Source organism: Micromys minutus, assembly GCF_963924665.1.
Source record: "Micromys minutus genome assembly, chromosome: X".
Taxonomy (NCBI): Eukaryota; Metazoa; Chordata; class Mammalia; order Rodentia; family Muridae; genus Micromys; species Micromys minutus.
This window is the reverse complement of record NC_137970.1, coordinates 91,882,772-91,904,593: the sequence shown is the minus strand read 5'-3', so window position 1 is coordinate 91,904,593 and position 21,822 is coordinate 91,882,772. Positions and strand designations below refer to the sequence as shown.

Below are 21,822 nucleotides of genomic sequence, written 5' to 3'. Positions count from 1 at the left end.
ACATAGATTATTCCATTTAGGCTTGTGCAGGAAGGTGGCTTTCTCTAGGACACAGCTTCTCTGCGGCAGCCTTTCAGAGCATCTCTCCCTTCCATCTAACTCACTCATCTTTGGAGAGGTCAAGTCAATACCATTGGTTTTTTAGCGTGTAACCTAAAGGAAATGGAGTGGTTTGTGTATGGCCTCAGCTGGGAACACAATGATACAGGACAGTTTACTTCCATTCCTCCCCTCCTCTAACAAACCTTTATGGCATTCCTACTATGTGCCGGGGCTACTGTGTTCTTTAGAGACTCGGTGTACCAGAAGGGAATTAAAAAATATGAAGGATGGCGGGTAGGGAGAAAGAAGGAAGGCAGAGAAAGAGGGAGGGAGTGAGGGGAGGGAGAGAGAGAGAGAGAGACAGAGACAGAGGGGGAAGGGGAGAGAGAAGACAAGAGGAGAATAATTATCACTTCAAGCAAAGATGTTGTCTTATTGAAGAACAGAAAGATGCCTTCCTGCTTTCCCCAAGATCAGCTGCCACTTCCTGTGTGTTAAGTAGTAACTTGAAGGAGGTTTTTTTTGCCTTTTTAGGCCCACCCAGGAAGTGGAGTGAGTGCAAGAAGAAACAAGCCCATATTTGATTAGCTATCTCACGACCAATGCAACAATGAGGCTTTGCACTCATTACTCATTCACTGTCTACTAATCTGTGGTCTTCAGTCTTTCTAGTGCTGTTCTAGGGAGTAAGAGAGACAAAAGAGATGTCCTATAAGAGATGATCCTTGCTTTCGAGAGGTTATGAGTTCGACAGAGATATCACGGTGGCCTTGGGTTTGGCTGCAGTGCAGCACTCAGCACAGAGCAGCCTCTCGACATATATTAGCATAAACAAAAATCTAATGACCACAAACTGAAAAGGAAAGGCTGTCTCAGACTGTTTGTGTTTAGGGAAAAATCTAGTGAGTGTTCACTGGAGCCCTTGAGAAGGCACCATTAAGGCTTTAATCCAAAGGTGGGATTTAGACAGGCGGGGAACTGAAGACAAATAAAAAAATCTGAGGATAGGTTTTGAATAAGTTTCTAGCATTTCTAGTCTGGGCCTGCTAAGAACTACACTTAGCTAGAGTATAGACTCCATTCTAACTCAGATTATGGCAGATTAAAATTTGAGTAATTTTTCATTTAAAGTTTTATTTTATATGTGTGTGTGTGTGTTTGTGTATGTGAGTGTGTGTGTTTGTATTTGTGTACATGCCACAGTGCACATGTACACATTTGATGACAACTTGTGGAAGTTGTTCTGGGAATTGAACTTGAGTCAGCAGGTTTGGCAGTAAACGCCTTTCCCCTCTGAGTATTCTCATCAGCTCTGGATCACTTTGTGTCTCACCTTGCTGATCGTGAAAAAGTTTTGAGAAAAATAAATGGCTTTAAGTTTCAGAAATATTTTAGGAAGATTAATTGAGCACCGATAGAGTCTGCCAGGAGTGGCTTGCAGTCTAGGGGGCACAGGGGTGAGGTCAATAAGAAGGCAAAAAATACAATTTTAGGGAATTTTTTTTTTCTCAGAAAATGGACCAAATGAAATCATGACTCTCAAACAGAAGCAAACCACATTAATTTGCTTAAAACCATACTATAATTAAGCATTAACTTTCTTTTACTTCATGGATCAGTTTTTAAATTTTAAGTAGCTGCTGAACCCACTCAAATTGAAACCAACTATGCCTTCTGGAAAATCATTTCTTTTTGGGGGTGCCTAACCTGTGCATGCTAAGTTGTGCATGCTAGGCAATGCTCTACCACTGAGCTATATATGTCAAGTCACAAATTATTCTATACTCTTAAATGAACTACTCATGTTTCCATGCTGGGGCATGTGTCCTTACAGCATGAGTGTCTTTAAGCATGTGGTTCAAAGGTCTGAATTATGTTTTCAGACAATGGCTCTCATAAGGAAAAAAAATGTCACTATGTTATGGGCTAAAGTACTGCTTTATACACAGTCTTTTAAATTTAATGTGTGTGTGTGTGTGTGTGTGTGTGTATGTGTGTGTGTGTGTGTGTTTGTGCGTGCACATGCGTGCGCGCGCGCGTGCCTGTGTTTGCTACATGTGTGGATGTCAGAGGGCAACTTCTAGGGGTCAGATATTGCGTTCCATTTTAACAAGACAGAGCCTCTCTTGTTTCTGTCTCTGCTAGCTGGTCTACAAACTTCTGGACAATTCTGGTTCCACCTTCCATTTTGCCATAGAAGAGCTGGGATTGATGCTGCCACCACATCTGGCTTTTAAAATGTACATTTTGAGGATATAATTCAGGTCATCAAGTCTACAAAGGAAGCTTTCTGTACACTAAGCCATTTCCTGTCACTGTCATCTCATTCTCATTAAATCTCCCAGGCTCAGAGAAGTTAAGAATGTTTCTGTCAGGCAGCCATAAAAGTTATAGTCAGGGTTCTAATGCAGCCTGACTCCAGAGTTTGCTAGGGCATAATGCCTTTCTACACACTCTGTCCACTTACTCTCAGTAGATTAGGAGGTAGGCAAAGATAATTGGAAGGATGTGTCAGAAGGTGACTCCAAGCCTCTATCTAATATGCCCCTACAACCCCACACTTACCCTTAGACACATACCTGTCCTTTTCAAAGGGATTGAACCGGAACAGTAGCATCTTTTGGGGGTAGTAAGCAATGTGTACACGCTCCTTCCCCAGCATCAGTGCCGACTCATAAGACAAAAAAGGTATGCTTTTGAGTGGGGTCTCCAGATAGATTCGTAAAAATACTAAAATGCAGTTTCAGATGAATCAAAATATCCTTAAAATTCTACCACGAGGGCCTGGAGACACAGTTTAATGGTTAACTGGAGTTAAAGGCATTTGTGAGCTGTTTGATAAGGTCACTGGGGGAGCCAAGGTCAGGTTTTTCTGCCTGTAATTTCAATTTCTGGGGATCCAATGTTCTCTGCTGCTTCTGTAAGCACATATGCACACTCTCGCGCGCACACACACACTCATAACCACACACAATGAATACAATTGACACATACAGGCAGATACACATAGACACACACATTGGTGATCCTGATGTAGGCACCGCTTCACACTGATTTTTAATTCCTCAGAGAAATTCATTTTAAAGAATCCTAAGTTAAATTTATTTGTAAACTTGAAAAACTTTTCTTGCACGGATAATCCCTCTTTGATTCATTTTGGAGATTAACCTTTGGTTTTTGTTTGTTTTTTATTTTTGGCGTTCCTCTAACAGGGAACTGCCTTTGGATGCTAGGACATTGCATATGTCCTTAAGCACAGTGTTTCAGGTTACCTGCTTAGCAATATCCCAGAGGATACGGATTTCCAATGAGTTCATTTATCGAGTATGTATGCAGCACCAAATGTGTGTCATGTACAGCAGTTGCATGAGCTTTTTCCCCCCTGAGATATGAACAAATGTCTGTTCACCCCTGAAAGAGCAGAGGTAGACCAAAGAAATTATTGCACCCAAGTTGAGCTTACCAAACTAGTGAGTTTATTATCTTGTCACCCATCTCTTGGCATGAGGGAAAGGATTGACTCTAAGTCCCTCTCCCCTATTGATACAAAGACCAAAGGCCTTCCTATGAAATGGATACTATCTCCACATAACTTACACACAGATTTCTGTATATTATAAATTGCCTTTGGATTACTAATAATTTCTAATTGTAAATGTCATGACATGAGGCATTATGCTGTATTATTTATGGAATAACAACAGAAAATGGTCTATGTATGTTTAGTACAGACCCATGTTTTAAATGTTCAATCCATGGCAGATTGAATTGGGAGATGCAGAAACTGCAGGAATTATGTCTTTCACATATGTATTTGTGGAGGGAGAGCACAAATCAGTCTGTATCAAGTGATGTGACCCCAAGTAATTAGGGTCAGTATAGGCATCTTTAGACAAAGTAGCCAGGGGGACCTCTCCTAAGAGTGATAGTCTGAGTTTTGTGTTACATCTCAGTTTTAGTAGTATATTAAAACACTGGGGTTTTGGGGGCAGGTTGGTGGAATTATTTGGTTGGTTTTGATTGAGGAGATACTGAAGTCTTTGAAACCTAAAACAGATTTCAGCTTTACCACTCAGGATTTAGTCGCAGTCCTTACCCTCCCTGGACTTCACTTTCATCATTTGAAATGTGGGATTCTAACATCATCTACCAGTGTTTTCAACCTTCCTGATGCTGTAACCCTTTAATACATTTCATCATGCTGTGCTGACCCCCAGTCATAAAATTATTTTCATTGCTGCTTTATAACTCTAATTTTGCTACCGTGATGAATTATAATGTAAATATGTATGTTTTCCTATGCCCTTAGGTGACCCTGTGAACGGGTCATTTAACCCCCAAGAGTGATGTGACCCACAGGTTGAGAACTGCTCATCTACCTTGTGGATTACTGTGTGCGTTTGCAGTGTTGACAGGCACTGCTGTGATAACAGAAAGGTTTTATAATATGTTCTGTCTAGTCCAATAGCTACTATGTACATATGCCTATGAAAGCACTTGGAACATGAAAACACTAAATGCTTGAACTTTAAAGTGTACTTAATAAAAAAATGCCACATGTAACTAGTAGCTACCATATTGAACAGGTGATATTTACTGAAGTGACATATGTGTCATGCTAAGCACTGTACCTTAGTGATGCACATGTCAATAAAGGGGAGGGGGAGGAAGATGGGAGTGAGGGGGAGGGGATAACATTTGAAATGCAAATACAGAGACTATCCAATAAAAAAATAAATGCTATCTAAAGCTAGTGTTAGTGATGACTACAAGAGACTCTCTGACAAGCAACACTTTGTGTTTTAGATAAATGCCAATCACACTTTGATTTATTATTGTGTTATACCAAGCAAACTACAATGATGCCCTTTACAACAGCTCCCCATATGCCTAGGCAGCTTTTTTGTCCTGAGCTACACAGTAGTCACATCCTAGTGGTGAGGGCGAGGGAGGAAGGTTTTCTGCTTCTTGGAGACTGACTGCATTATGCTTTCCCCCATGCAGCAGGGTGGAAATCACCGGCGGGTACTATGAGTACATTGATGTCAGCAGCTGCCAGGACATCATCCACCTGTACCACCTACTCTGGTCTGCCACCATCCTCAACATTGTCGGCCTGTTCCTGGGTATCATTACTGCTGCGGTCCTTGGGGGATTTAAGGATATGGTAAGAAAGAAAGTGACTTTCCATTTCACAGTGACTTCTGTTTGGCGATTGTGAACATGGCTAGGATGTTTGAATCAGAATGTAACGTATGCAGCTGCCTTCAAATATCTCAAGTTGAAGTGAGAAGTGCCACCAATTTGTATATATATATATATATATATATATATGTGTGTGTGTGTGTGTGTGTGTGTGTGTGTGTGTGTGTGTATGTGTATATATATATTTGTGAATGTGAACTTGCCGGTATCTTGAGGCATATTTTAGGAGTGCAATAGTGGGAGGGGGTTTTCAGTCTTCTTGTTCACTCTGCCCCTGTAAACAATCCATCATACCTTCCCCCAAGACTTTTACCAGAAACTTTCCTACTTAGGTTTCTCTTAATGATCTCTGGGAAACAACGAAGGAAAGAGATTTATGTTTAGCTGTAGGCTAATGCTAGTCTCCTACAGGAATCGCATCATGGAGTTTCTACACTAAATGCATCTAGGCTCTCTTTTTCTTGTACTCAGCCCCAGGCTAAGCTATCTGCCAGGACTTGCCTTCAACCTCAGACTACCCACATTCCTGTTCGTCTCTTTGGAAGCTTTGTGCTCATGACTGCAAATGCGCAGCAGCACCCACAACCCTCAGTAATGCATGTTCCCTTGATAACAGTGGATTGCTTTCAAAACAGTTCTTATAATTTATTTGCTCTGTTGGTAACCTTTAATCTCCAATTATGAGGATGTTAGTTTTGAGCCATGGTTATTAACCTTGCTTCATATTAGAATTGCTTGGACTATCAAAAACAAAGTGAAACAAAGCAAAATAAATCCACACACCTGAGTCCTTCTCCAGACATTCCGACTCAGCTGATGTAAATGGAAACCCATCTAGCAATGGATTCTTGAGCTCACTCCAGGTGACTCAGGTCTGTAGATGGACTTGAGGACTGCTTCACATACCCTTAGGAAATGATTTTGTGCCTAGGAGGGATTTTCTTTTGATCTAAGAAGTGAGATAAGCAACTCATAGATCCTTGGTTGTTTATGTCCCCTTTAGGGTCCCCAAGGAACAGGATCCTAAACAGCAGTCTCTAATTTAGCCCTAAATAGTGGAAAGGTGGCAATGGTAAAATTAATGGCCCCAAAGGTAAAAGAAACAACAGAGTTTTGGTCACAAAGTCCCCTGAAGAATTGAACTGCTTAGGAATATTGGCCATTCCAGCTGGTGACTGTCATAAAAACCCTTCTGTGTCCACCCCTAGTCTATCAGTCTCTCTTCTCTCCCTTTCCCTTATGCATATTTCTCATTTCTTCTGTTCTTACCTCAGAAAACCAGAGCATTAAGAAGTCTGTATGGTAAGCATTGAAGGAGACATAGGTGTTTCTGGGTTTAGGTTTTTATGGAGAAAGAAAATGCCATTGTTCTTGGAGGCTTTTCCCAGAAGCAGGTGGGGATTCCTGAACAGGAAGAGCTTTTCAGACCCAGTGGAGGGGCTGCTTTGATGAATGAAGGCAGCTTTACAGGGTTTACCTGCAAGTTGACCCCTAAAGTCACAGAGGTAAAAATTCTACTGTTTTTCTTCTACTTCTTTCTCTTATGGTTCCTCTTCTTTTTCTTCCATGTTTTCTGATAGACTTTGCCCCCTCTTTCTCTATTTTTGAAATTAAGATAATTAAAAATAAGGTAATTTCAAAGCTAGGATTTTATTTATTTTACATTATTATTATTTATTTATGTGTATGTATGTATGTATGTATGTATGTATGTATGTATGTATGTATGTATGTATATGTGCCTGAGGTTAGGGGCATCTCCTGGAGCTAGACTTACAAGTGGTGGTAAGTTTTCTGCTGTGGGTGCTGGGAACTGAACTAGGGTCCTCTGCAAGAACAATATATATTCTTAACCACTGAACAATCTCTCTAGCCACAGATAATAACATTTTATATATGCTAGATAACATGCCACATGGGGGTTAAAACCTTCTATTATGTAACCTCTCTGAGTTAATGATTTGATCAGTTTCCATGGTGACAGAAGGAATTGGGATGTGAAGTCAAAGTGTGCCTGAGAAAGATGACTTTTTTCAAAGAAAATTATGCAAGTTGGAGAGAAGGAATGAGATGGTGATGTTATAAGAAATACAGCCCTTCCAAGGTTTGGGACTTCTCTTCAAACCAAAGATTTCCCACACCTTAAAGAAATCCAGGAGGACATCTCAACAATAGCAATCCTATTTGAAATGTACAATTCAGTGACATTCAGGACATTCAAAATGACAAATGGCTATCATCTCAACTTAGATCTATGGCCTTTTCATTAAATGAAACCTGTAACCATGTAACCTTATTCCTTTTGTCCCGAACCATCAGAATTCACTCATCTGCTGTCATTGTGGATATGTCTCTTCTGGGTGTTTCCTACAAATGGATTAATATAAAACATGCAGTTCTGGGTGACTCCTTTTACTTTACAGAATTTTAGGAGTCATCTGCCTTCCGGCACACAGCAGTGGTTCATGTCTTTTAACAGCCGAATAATATTTCATTCTATGGGCATGCCACATTTTATTTAAATGTATTAAATAATATATATTACATTTATTTAAATCTTTAAAAATCTATCAATGGACATTTGTTCCCACCTTTTTGGGTACTGAGAAATTCTGTTACAAACATTCATATAAATTTCCAGTTTTTTTTTCATATAAACTTAAAGTGGAATCGTTTGATTTTATGATGTTTCTATACTTAGCTTTCAGAGAGGAAGCCAATCTATTTTTCTCATCAGATATCATTTTATATTCTTGCCAGTAATATACAAGAATTCCAACTTCTCTATAAACTCATTAGCAGAAGATTCTAGTATGAACAACACTATAATTTTGACTTGCCTTTCTATAATAGCCAATGATGTCAGGCCTATTTCATGTGCATGTGGACAATTTGTATACCTTCTTTAGAAAATTGTATATCTTAGCTTTTGACATCTATTTGTCTATCTATCTATCTATCTATCTATCTATCTATCTATCTATCTACCTACCTACCTACCTATCTATAATTTTCTATTTTTTTTAGACAGGGTATTACTCTGTAGCCCAGCTAGCCCCAAATGCATAATCCTCTTGCTTCAGTCTTCTGATAAATGGAATTATAGCCTTGTGCTACCATGCCTGGCTTTGCCTTTTCTTTATTTCTTCTTTTGAGTGTTTCATCTTTTTGCTGTTGAGTCCTAGGAACTCTTCTCCTGTTACAGATACTAGACCTTTATCAAATGTGTGATTTACTACAACACATATGTTTAAGGGACTGATATTTCCCTATTTGGCTCTTAGTTCTCCTGTAAAAAATCAATTAAGCTCATATGTATAGATTTATCTTTGAATTCTTCCCTTTGGTTATTTTTTTATATGCAGAGGATAGTGGATTCTGTTGATAGTTCTGATAGTGGCCACACTCTCTTTAAAAAGGGCTCTGTGCATGTATTTTTGTTTAATCCTCGTTATCTAGCTTAGATACTCTCCTCAGGTAGATATTAAGTACTCAGACCATTTAATATATGAGAAAACAGATCAAGCAGGCTCAAGAGACTTGCCCAGAACTAAGTAGCAGATCTTGGACTGTAGCCCAGATCAACTCTTGCTCCTTCCACCCCAACCTTCCTGCCTCACACTGACATTTGCCCGGTCTCTTCCGCTTCTTCAAGTTTTGTAACAAACACTACCTGCTATTTGCTCTGGAGCTTCCTTAACAGTAAGGATGGAGAGCCAAGGAAATACTGAATATTATTAAACCATAAGCCTAGGAGCTCTATCAAACACCCATAGGAGAAAAGAAAAAAAAAAAATGAAACAAAAAATCATGGCAAAAGATAGTTGGTTCATGGAACAATGGAATTCTAGTGGGGGTAGAACATGAGGCCACCAAGGAGATGATGTCATCGATATGAGAACATGATGTAGAAATTTCTAGAATATAAATGTGTGAGCCAAAACAAAACCCTTGGCCTAGGTCCAAATGGAGTTGGAGCCTGGCATGTCTGCTCCTTTATTACAGTGCTCTGTAGTCTGTAGGGAGGCTCAAGGGTACTGGCTGATGGAAAGGTAGGAGCCACAGCTGTGAGTTGGCAGAACTTCCATACAATAGGCCAGGAGCCACTTCTTTTTTTTTTTTTTTTTTCTTTCAGAGTTGTTGCAGAGTCCTGAAATGAAAAAGGATATTCTCACACCTTAAGCAGAAGTGCTCGAGGGTGCCCTAAGGAACTGGCCAGTGCATCTGCTTCCTAAGTGGCATCTCTGGTTTAGAATAAGTTAGAGAAGAATAAAAGCACCATTCTTTTCAAAGTCCGTGACCTTTGTCTTCTAATTTATTCTAAACCAGAGATGCTACTTAGGAAGCTCTCGATCACTCTGTCTCCCTCTCTCTGTGTCTCTGTCTCTGGTCTCTCTCCCCCCCCTCTCTCTTCCTCTCTGTCTGTCTGTCTCTGTCTCTCTCTTTCTCGCATGCGTACACATAAGTACTGACAAGCATGTTTTCGGATCCTAGTTATATATTTGAAACAGAAGCAGATCATCTTTGCCCATCTCTTCCACCTCCCCCGCCCCTGCCCTGCCCATCTTCTCTATCCTCTCTAGCTTGGACTCTTCAGCAGCTTTCACTCTCTCACTCTCACCCTTCCTTTGATGTCTTCCTTTGATGTTTCTTCTCTGCTTCTTTCTCTGTAATAGTTAACTTTCGTTCAGATACGATCCTGGACCTGTGACCTACTAAACACACAGGATTTTTTTTTTACAGACACAGTTTACATTGTTGGATTGCTTTCCTGTGGTCAGGCTTGATTTATTTAGATAAATAGTTTTGTTTTGTAACAGCTGGCAGGATATGTTTGAGGTGGATAGGAGACCAAAGAAACTCTAGTACTTCCTCGGTGGTGAAATGTCTACTTGGAATTTTGGTGGAGAGATAATGAGACTTCTCAGGGTTCTTCCTCTGTAAAGTAAGGCAAGATCTCAGACCTCTCCCATACACGAGGTGTCTGTGAGGTGCATTTTAATGACTGGGGTCTGTAGATCTGACACCCTTAGGCATCTAAACTGTAACCCAGTCCAAGCAACAGAGCAACAGAACTGTGTGGAAACTTTCCCTAATGGAGTTTCCCTGCCAACACCCTGATGCATGCCAAAACCTACCCACACTTTCACTGCTGCAGAGGTAGCTCCTGCTCAGTGTTAACGTGGTGTCTATATATACTAGAAGGAAGACATCCATCTTTCAGACAGTTCTTGACTATCCATGCAAATGGAAGAGGGCTCCATGACATAGAAGATAGAAAAGTGAGGGGCTGTGTGTCTGCCTTGACACTGGAGTGCCCAAAGTGCCAACAGAGTACTGAGGGGAGGCAGAACACAGTCCCCCAGTCCATAATGGGGGTCCTGAGTCTGTGCTTTCCCAGCTAGGAAACAGTGAACTCTGGGATGATTGCTTGGTTAGCAGACTTTGTACCCAGGTAACTGGCCCCTGGTTTCTGCTTACCGTTATGACATCTGCATGCCCGGCAGGATGGGGAAGGCAGAGCCTAGACAAGGGTGGAACCCACTTTGGTTTTGAGTGAGTGCCAAGAGTACAGAGAGAAGGACTAAAAGAGAGAAGCCCTCTCCAAGATTTAGGCTCTACCCCTTACACTGAGCCACCACCCCCACTTGAAGAGATGGTCCTTGCTTGTTGAAACTGCTTTATTTGGTGGTGAATGGAATGTATATACTGTACTCAGGGCAAAACCAAGGATTAAATACCTTTTTTTTGGGGGGGGAGGAATACCCAGGAAGGGAAGTTCATTGACTGAACACTCTGGACCTATCTAGATACCTCATTAGCATGGAGAACTCCAGTTTTTTATGCTACAGTGACTGATTGTCTTGCTCCTTTCAGTGGAATGTCATGGTTATGAGCTCCAGATGAGGGAGACTGTGGCAGGGAGCTAGCCCCACTCCTCCTGTTCTCAACTTTGGCTTTCATGGAGTTTGAACTCACTCATCCTTACCAGTTCTTCTGTCTGGTGGTACGGTCCAGTTGCCTCATAAAAAGGAAAACACTGACCCTGTGCTTCGATCCATGTGGTACAAAGCATACTTCTACTTGGGAACTAATGAGCCGGCCTCTATCCTGGATAACAGTGGCATTGGCTGTGAAAAGGCTACATCTGCCAGCAGATTATAATGACAGAAAAATCATTCATACACTGTTTTATCTGCAAAAAGAATGAAAGCATTACCAAAATGATTTCAATATGTCTGTGGATTTGGATTTTTCAAGATAAAAAGTTGTGTGTGTGTTTGGGGGAAGCATGGACAAATGGCTCAGAGGCTAAGGACACTTGCTCTTGGAGAAGATGCAAGTTCAGTTCTTAACACCTATATGATGGCTCACAACAATATGTAAGTCCAGTTCCAGGAGATCTAATGCCATTGTCTGACCTCCATGGACACATCCTCACATGTTCATATGCAGGCACCTGCACATGTAAATAAATATAAATCTTTTTTAAGGTGGAGGGGGTTGGAGAGATTTTTCAGTGGTTAAGAGCACTTGTTGCTTTTGCAGAGAACCAAGGTTGGGTTCCCAGCACCCACATGGTGAGTCACAACCATCTGTAACTCTAGTTCTGGACCATCTGACATGCACTAGGCATGCACACGGATGTGGTGCACATGCATACATGCAGGCAAAACATACACATAACATGAAATACATAAATATAAAAGAAAAGCTTGACAAAATGACATGCTATGTATTAATTGCAAAAACATTGGCTTATATATTAAAAAGTAAGAGTTTCCATTTTCTTCCTAATATTAATTACCTCTGCAGAGGTAACTACAAATAAGAGTTTGAAGTGAATCTTCCCAGAGTAATTTCTTTGTATACACACACACACACACACACACACACACACACACAAAACTGAGATTTTTAGAACATGAAGTAGAGCGCAGTATATTAATTTATCAGAGTAGCCTTTCTTTTTGAAGTACTGGGGATTGAATCCAAGGCCTTGCAAATGCCAGGCAAATGTTCTACTGCTGAACTATATCTCTAGCTCCACAGTAGTTAAGAAAACTCTATTCACTTCTCACAATTCACTATTAGAATATGTGGGTATTCCAATCCCCACAGGGCAGTTCACAATCATCTGTAACTCCAGCTCCAAGCAATCTGACATCCTCTTCCAGCCACCTCAGCTATCAGGCACACACAGGGATACACATACATACACACACACAGGCAAAAGACTCATGCACATGAAAAATAACAGTATACTCTGGAAACCTTTGTTACTAAATATAGGTCTGAATATTTGCTTATTGATAGCTGGGAGCTATGCTGTTATATATCTGTGTTATGGCTTATTTAACCACTCACCTACTGATGATGGTGTGTAATGTGTTGTTTATAACTTGTTTTTCTGCAGAACCCTACTCTTCCAGCATTGAACTGCTCTGTTGAAAATGCCCATCCAACTGTTTCTTACTATGCGCGTCCCCAAGTGGCATCGTACAATACCTACTACCATAGCCCTCCACATCTACCACCGTATTCTGCTTATGACTTTCAGGTATGCTTGGAAGGAAAAAAAAAAGACTCCTTTTTCCCCTGAGATGTAACCCAGTCCTTTTTATTGTCCTTGAATTATTTCTAGAATCTTCCCTCTGTTTTTGGAATTGATAGGAATTAGCCCAGTTCCTCTTAGCCATCATCAGTATGTAGGAATCAGTGAGTAGATTAAGGACCAGCAGGGATGGAAGACATAGATAAGTGGGCAGAGCATGAAAGAAGAAGAGAAATAGGAAGAAAACAGAGGAGGAAGATAAGAGTAAGGTATCCCAAATTGTATTTAAATACACCAAGAGAAGAATTTGGCTGGTAGATGACAGCTTGAATAATTTAGTATGGATCCCGGTTTGACACTGGCTTTTGCTATAGGGAGAGGCATAGATAGCCCTGAAGCTTGACATAAGGGAGCCCTGAGCCACAAAGAAGTGTGAATCAAACCTCCAAAGAGGAAGTTCCTCTGTCTTTTCAAGTATCCAACTAGAACAACATAGAGAAAATATTTCTTTACAACACTCCCTGTTTTCTGTTTTGTTTCGTTTCTTTGTTGGTTTGTCTTCTCATACAGGTCAGAAAGGGGGTTACCAAATTCGCACTTTCAACCTTTTTCTTTTGAGCTGTGCCTAAGTGCAGAGAAATGGATTCACTGTGTGCAGAGCACAGACTGAGGAGGCACTTTGGGAAAAGACATCAAATGAGTTCTTACATATGAACCCACGAGGTTAAAATAAGCTTCTAAACGGGAGAGGGCTATTCCCAGTCACAGTTTTGGAAGCTTTAGTCTGTGACCAACTGGTCACATTGTGCTTGTAAACATTGCATCATCTCCTAAGAGTGCTGGAGACCAAATCAGCCCCATCTGAACAAAGACCAGGTCTTTGTTTTAGGGGAGCCTCTGAAAACCATTTACCAAACAAGAATCAAGTTACACTAAAATCTGGTCAACCCAAAACTCAGAGACCATAGGAAAATCCTTTTAAAGGAATGAAACTCAAAATGATTTTTTTTTGCTTCAATTGATTAGAGCCCATAAACAATGCAAGGGGACACGAACTTTCTGGAGCTATTTGTAGCTAATGTTTGGTTAGAAATCTTTAGGGAACCTGATTTCAGCTTCAGTTTACCAAAATAGTTGAACTTTAAAACTGTAGTTGCCTGTGGTTTGGAGAGGTCTGCAGCTTTATAGCAGGGTAATACAAACATAGACTTGTTCACTCCCATCAAATACAGTATCACTACCAGGACAACTCTTTAAGTCTGAGAAAAAGCCTTATGTTGAAATTTGCACTAAAGCCTTGTAGCTATAGAAAGACAGCTCTCGTATTGTTTCTTTGTTTGTTTTTAATCCAGGTGGTAACTATGTTCAGGAAGAGCACAATGTCAGTAGTGACAGAGACAACAAGTTTATCCTTTAAGAGAATTTAGCTATGTTGATGTTTACAGAGATGGCCCCATCCCTTTAGGCCTACATATTAAAGCAAACACTTCTGCACTAAAGAGGCTGTGGGCTGAAAATCAAGAAGACTCTTCGCTTTCTCTCTCCCTTTCCCTTTCTTTCTCTTTTTCTTTAAAAAAAAGGTGTGTGTGTGTGTGTGTGTGTGTGTGTGTGTGTGTGTGTGTTGCCTGTGGAGATACATGTGTGTTCCACAGAGGACAACTTGTTCTCTCATTTTGCCTTGAATGTCCCAGGGATTGGATTATATAGAAAGGCTAGCCCGATGAACTGAGTTCAATCCCTGGTACCCACATGATGGAAGGAGAGAACCAGTTTCCACAAGTGGCATGCCTGTGGGCATGCACACAAATAAAATGTACATGCACATGTGTGTGTAAGTTTGGACATATGTGTATATATTTAAAAATTAAAGAGCATCTATGTTTTTACCCTAAAAATAAACCCCACTCCATTCTGGGTTTGTAACAAGAATATCAATGATTCTAAAATCCTCTTTTTTTTCATGTTTGTTTGTTTGAGGTACGGTCTCACTTTATAGACAGGCTGGCCTTGAACTCATGATCCTCTTGCCTTAGCCTCCCAAGTTTACATATTAACCCATGAGGTTAAAATGTAGAGGAGGATATAAGCCTGGCTGTCTACTTTTCAATAACAAGTATTATTTTCTGAGCAATTATACATCAATAAAATACTCTTGCCACTGCAATTTGTCAAGTTGTGATGACAAAATAATGGCGAGGTTAAGTGACTTCAAGTTCACAAGAGGAGGAGAAGCATATTTACCCATAACTGCTCTTCCAGAGAGGACTTTGAAGAATTCTTTGGAGAAGCTATGAATCTGAATGCCTATAGATTCTTCTTTTTGGGATAAATTAACGATACCGACCCTTTTTATTGTTTTCCCCCCTGTGGGTTTCAGAAAAGTCCCTTTTACTCGTTTCATTAGATGATCAAGTTGATCTCCCCTGAAAGAAGCTCCCTTGCCCCATCCATTTCCCAATTTAGGGGCCACTCAGATGCTTGCTTTCTGTACATTTCCAGTTCTTTCTTAGGCTCGTGCTCTATTTCATATTTTCTACTTGAAGCCTATGAAGTTTTATGGTATAGGTCTTAGAGAGAATAGTTTCACTTTATTTTTTTCTAGAACTTAGTATATAAATATGTAAGTTGTCAACTTAGTATATAAGTTGAGGATTCTTTTATTTCCAAATATACCAGTCTTCCAATAAAATATCCAACAGGCTTGGGAATGTTTGCATATGATCCTAGATAAATTAAAACATAGTTTAAAAATTTACACCAACTCTGTTAGTTAGTTCGTCCAAAAAAAGAAAGAAAGAAAAAGAAAAGAAAAGAAAGAAAGAAGAGAAAAAGAGGCTAGAAGAGGCTAGAGATCTTATTCTTCTTAGGTTGAAAATGACTTTCTTCTGAAAGATTTTATTTTGTTTATTTCTAAATAGGGTTATCTCTGTGATTTGACCATTTCTATTCCCTTTTTACTCTGAGGTGAACAGAAGAATGAGGGCAAACATTCATGGTTTAAATTAGTGAATTTCGCATGTGCATGTGTGTGTGTGTGTGTGTGTGTGTGTGTTGGTGTGTGTGTGTGCTGTGTGTGTGTGTGTGTGTGTGTGTGTGTGTGTGTGTGTGTGTGTGTGTAAATTGAGCTTGGTGGCAAGTGCTTCTACAGAATGAGCCATCTCCCTGGCCCCTAACAGGGTTTTGTTTTAGTCTCTCAAAACCATGCCCTTGTTGTGTAATAACCCAGCTAGCAAGGCTGGGAAACATTTCTTATGGTCAGAAACAGGCAAGGGTTTGTTTTGGGTCAATTGGCCCTCAGAAAGTTGTGAGACCTGAGTATGAGGTGACAGGCTCATTCAGTTTTACATTTCACTGTGTCTTCACAGTTAATGAACTTCCCATACTTCAAAATATGGAGGCTATATGCTGAGACATACGCTGAGAGAGATGCACACTGAGAGAGATGTGCGCTGAGATGTACTGTCAGATGTATGCTGATATGACTTTAGCCTCCTCACTCATCCTCCCAGTGCCACTTCTCTGGCCTTTTGAAATCATTTCCCCAGGACTCCTTTGGTTTCTGTGAATCCCACATCCTATAGGGCATTACCAGTTCCTACTTTTTCCTGCAGAATTTGAACTCAGTGTAGCTTTATCTAAAACCTCAGAGATTCCCAGTCATATGTCCCAGTCTGGAATGTCAGGTCCTCTCCTTTCCTCATGAACTCGTCCTTTTCTTGTCCATTTGCTGAACTGCCAACTTTAAGTCCAAAAGCCTGAGCCTATGAAAAATGCAAATGGCGTGGCTCATATTCTTTATTCAGCACCTGAAAGTACATGTTGTGTCACTGAAGCCGTTACAATGACTCATATCAATTGAGCTCATTTAATGAAAGGACTGCTTCAACCTTGTGGGGGTGGGAGGAGTTGGTACAGGTTGCCTTGAAGCTCAGAAAGCCGTTTCTGACTTTTATTCCCCTCTCCTTTCAACGTTTCCCTTTATTGTCCTATTTTTTTTTCTATTCCGCATTTCTCTTCTTTCTTTTATCTGCTCTTCTATCCATATTGTCAGCTTTTTATTTCAAGGGCAGAAATGTAGGGGAAATATTTAAAAAACAAAAACAAACAAACAAAAAAAACCAAAACAAAACACAAATCCTGGAATGTCCTCCCCCCACCTCCTTTTGAGACACAATTTCTCTGAAGTCCTTGTCACTTGGTAGTGCCAGGGAATCTTTTGGAGTAAAATATTCATGGACCTCCTAATGAGAGGTGTGTTTATCTTCTGAGAGGTGCACAGACACTGAAAGATGTGGACAGACACGGCTAGTGAGGGGAGATTTCTGAGTTCAGGAAGGATGGCTTCCCGCTTAGTGCCATTAGAGTACACTATGTACCCTCTTAGGCATATGAGAGGGTGGCCTGCAGGTCACCCAGGCCTTGGATGCATCTCAGAAAGAACAGACTAGGGCAATAGTGGGCTGGCTACTTAAATGTTCCTTGTACTTTGTGGTGTGCAGAGACTCAAAGCATCAGTAAAATTCAACTCTTACCCAAGAACCAAAACACACCAGGCCAGTTCTCCAGCTACAACAAAGCCAAGTATTTCCCAAGGTGCTTGCCTGTTGCTAAGAAACTATGCACTGGAACTGTGGGCCTTTTTCTTCTCCAACCCCCAAGGGTATGTGGACTGCAGCCAGTGAGCACCCTAGCTCTGCCAGGAACCTTCACATTTATCCTCCAGATTTCCAGTCTTGATCTCGGAGGGAAATGAGGATTACCTTGTGTCTGCCGCCCACCCCTCTGCTAGTTACCAGCATGAAACTGAGAACCGAGGGCCCAGAGGCCATCGGACTAGCTTCTTTATTATCTGTGTACAAAAAGGCCATTGGACTAGCTTCTTTCTTATCGGTGTACAACTGCCACCCACGGCAGCTGCCACCCACTGGAGCCTGTGAATAGCTCTCAGGAAGCAAGTGACTTCAGCGCCACTGAAGGGACGGACATGTTCTTCCCTTCTGTGGCCATGAACACCTAAAAGTGGCCTGCTGTCTCTTGCCATTTCTGTAGTGGGATTTAGGACAGAATGCCATATACATGCTCAGCCACAGGGATTCTTGCCTTTGTAGGTTTCCCTTTCCTCTCTGATTAAGAGATTAAGAGGAACATTCTTACTAGAAGAAAGCAACAAGGGAGAAGAAAGGGAGGATGTATTACTTAATTTTCTTATTGCTGTGATAAAGTAACTGACAAGAAAGGAGTCAGGTTTTTTTTGTTTTTTTTTTTTTTTTTTTTTTTTTTTTTTTTTTTTTTTTTTTTTTTATGCAATCTGGTCTCATTATGCAGTCCCGACTGGCCTGGAACTCTGTATATAGACCAGGCTGACCTTTAAGTCACCTTAAAGGCTGCCTCTGCCACCTGGGATTAAAGGCCTTTGTCACTACATCCAGCTTAGGAAGGGGTTATTTTCACTCACATTTTATTGTGCTGAGGGCAGGATAGTAACAGGACCGACACCACACTCACACACTGTAAGTAAATACGATTGCCCAGTGATCTAGCAATGTGGTCTTTCTTAGAACATACCTGTTATTAAATGACATAAACTGGACTGTTTTAGTAAAGGATATCTTCTTGGAGGGAGGGGGCAGTTTAAGCTTAGGAAGACATCTTGCGTCTCTTGGTCTACTCTCTGAAGTTTGTATTGCTTTTATAGTTTCTCTAGGTTCTCTAGTTCAGTTATTTAGTTATTATCCAGAAAATCCGGAGGGTGAAGGAGGAAGAGGAGGGTGGCAAATCTCTTCAGTCCTAACATTAGATTCAGATATTTCAGTGTCTCATACAGAACCCAGGAATCTCTGGTCATGGTCTTCTCAGGAGTGTGGACGTCTGGCCTGGGGATGAGACTCTGCCAACTAGTCTCACGCTCTGGAAGCCTCATGTCAGGGTTGGCCAGATATTGGAAAGATGATGTGATCCAAAGTGTGACACCCCCCCTTCCACCTCACCTCTGTGTTGAACTAGTACTTGCATTCTTGATAAAATGTAGTGTAAGTGGCTCTAAAAAGATACACAGAATAGCTGCAGGTTTCCTATCTGACTGGGAGACCCTGAACTGGTTTCCTAACGCCTACTGCTGCTGTAACTCCGTCCAATCACACTAGAGCGAGGCTCTGGCGAGGTTTTTCCCCACACTTTAACTGTCCCCCTCCATTTTTTACAGGTTAGTATCCCCATGTGAGAGAGAATATGGGGTTTCTGTCTGAGTTCGGGACATCATACTTAGTATTATGCCTTCAGTATCTCGATAGATTGACTAAAAAAAATCCATATAGCTGCTCTTTCCCCAAAGTTAGACAACAAAGAGCAAAATCAAATTCTTAGTCTCTCTGATAAACTGACAAATTGTTCCTCATTCTTATCATTGGTTTTCTCACCTCCATGCCTTTGTTTAGCCTTGTTTTCTGAGCTATGGTGTGGATGGGTAATGGAAGGAATGGTAATTTATATGGAACAGGACTTCACACCCCAGGACCCAACCAAGCAAACCAACTGATCTGTCTAAACATCGGTTTTAGTCTGTGACATGACCCCCTAGACTTCCCAATGACATATTCTTACAGAAGTTTTTCTGGGGATCAGTTACTTAACCTATTAAACATTCTTAAAGCCCCAGGCATTTTGAAAGACTAGTTGTAATGCTTAGGAGAGAGGAATTGATGGGCTGAATGACACAACACACAGAAACAACAGGATGGAGTAACTGTCTAAATGTAGAGTTAAAGGGGCAAGGGGGGTAATCCCCAGGGTTTTTAGCCTGAGTGACTTAATGTGGGGCTGTTTTATGCCCTTTACCAACACTGTAAGATTTAAGTGCTATCTTCCTAAATAGGAACAGATTTGGTGTGCATTCATGTTAAGTAGTAATGGATCGGGAAGGAATTGCAAACTCACTGGCTGAGCTGTTTCTCTTCGTTACACAGCATTCCGGTGTCTTTCCATCCTCTCCTCCTTCTGGACTCTCGGACGAGCAGGAGCCCCAATCGCCCTCTCCTTCACCCAGCTACATGTGGTCCTCCAGTGCACCACCCCGTTATTCTCCACCCTACTACCCGCCTTTTGAGAAGCCACCACCTTACAGTCCTTAAAGAGGAATGCCTGTCGGCTATTGAGATTATTGTGGCTTTTGTATTTCTGCTCTAGTGGAAGTGTGTAGGGTACATCTAAAGTGTGACTCTTCTACATAAAGTTTTACAACAGCTTGCCAAGCTAGGGAAAGATAGGGATGAAGCTTATTCATTATCAGGGAAGGGTAGGATTGGTTAGGCCAAACCCAGTACTTCCAAGAAAGGAACTTCACTAAACAGGGCTGGGGAGCCAGTCCAGCAAGAAGTGTGGCTTCTTCGGATCTGCATTTCCCGATGCTCCACCTCTGTAGAGTACAAGTGTGGCTGCCATCTGCTTCACTTGATGTAAAGGACTGTCATCCTCCGGCCCCTGGTAGATGACTATGATAGCACCTGGTCTATAGGCTCTATCTTTCCCTGCCATTAATGTCACTCTTAAGAAAACTTCCTGGCTGATTGGGCTACACAGTGGTTCCAATACAGAAAGTCCTGGCTTTTTGTTTGCTTGTGTCTGGATATTGAAAAAAAGCTGCCCATATCTTTACTCTGTTCTTGTAAAAATAACTGTTGTGATCATTCAGCTCAGCTTTTGTGACTGGTACCTCCTAAGGGGAAAAGTTCAATAGTCCCTTATCCTGAGTGGTAAGAGATCGGGACTGGCTGATGGAGAAGCACTGAAATACGGAGCAACCTGTGTGCTGTTTTCAGTAGATCTCCATACACATCTGACAACCTAGGAGACAGTGTTCGTTCCTACTATATGTTGCATTATTACAAAACACATTTGCTACTGGAGATATAAATCTTACGTTGAAATTCAGAGTTTAAAAATGCTAGATTAGATTGGGTCGTGGTATGACCTGTTACTTATCTTTGTGACTACTTAATCTTCAGCTATTGTGCTCTAACCCCAGCAAGCGCACGGGCCTGCACCCCACCACTGAAACCTCATCTGTATTTTAATGCCACTGCTCTTATTGGTCCTTTCTTTCTGAGATCAATTGTGACAGCATTCAATTCAAGATTATGAAAATGTCATAATGCCATTTCAAGTCTTCAAGACCTCAAATATAGCCAACTCGGCAAACTCTTAAGTGTTACACATTTAAAATCCACCTGGCACATTGTGGTAGTTATATAGCTGTTTTAATTGTACAAAGCTTCAAACCACCAAGCTGATGAGTTAAAACCACTCCAGCACCCATGCCTTCACTCCAGCATGAACACGTTCACTGGGATTTTATTTTAACCTGAGAGATGGTTTAAAAGAAGACTGATAATCCTACACTTGTATTATGTAAAAGTACAGGAGCTACAGAGGACGCCTAATTAGACAGTTCTGCAAACACAAGAACACACACTGGAAACATTTCCAGCCCATTTCGCTGCCTCCCACCTCTGATGGCTGGAGGTAGCAGACAAATGCTGGTGCTCCCATCTACCTTGTAGACACCTGCTCATCAAGAATCACCAAGGCACAAGTGCACTCACTGTTCACTTTAACTTCCAGTGTCATATTCTCTTATCCAGACTTCAAATCCAAAAGACCACAATCCTTTTATGTTACACAACATTACTGTTTGGTTTTTTACAGTTCTGAACACACTAAAATTCTATTGGATTTCAAAAAGGATTAATAATCAATTGACTTACACAAATATCTAAGGATTTTTTTTCTTGCCATTTACACTTTGCCCCTTGCTTTAGTGAATGTGTATATTTTAAAGGCACCATTACAAAGCATATCTTTAATGATCACATTTCTTAAAGTGTCGAGATTCTATGACTCATTTCTATGTATTTTTTTTACTTTACAAAATAACTTAAAACTATAGATTTTGTAACACCTAATTTGAGCAGCTTTTTTTTTATTACATTGAATTATATCAAGTGCATGCTACCATAGGAAAAATT

At 40.8% G+C, this 21,822-nt stretch overlaps 1 protein-coding gene across 5 annotated transcripts in view; it reads left to right on the top strand.

The window, feature by feature from the left end:
- TMEM255A (transmembrane protein 255A) overlaps positions 1 to 21,822 on the top strand; it is a gene marked incomplete at both ends in the record, with an annotated part of 50,796 nt that overhangs the window by 28,621 nt on the left and 353 nt on the right. For 3 of the 5 annotated variants that reach the window (XM_080910375.1, XM_080910376.1, XM_080910374.1), the window contains 3 exons: positions 5,047 to 5,209; positions 12,665 to 12,808; positions 19,765 to 19,929. In XM_080910375.1, coding sequence (XP_080766501.1) covers positions 5,047 to 5,209; positions 12,665 to 12,808; positions 19,765 to 19,929 — 472 coding nt within the window. Of the gene's footprint in view, positions 1 to 5,046; positions 5,210 to 12,664; positions 12,809 to 19,764; positions 19,930 to 21,822 lie in introns of those variants that run through there. The other 2 variants (XM_080910377.1, XM_080910378.1) reach the window with 2 other exon arrangements.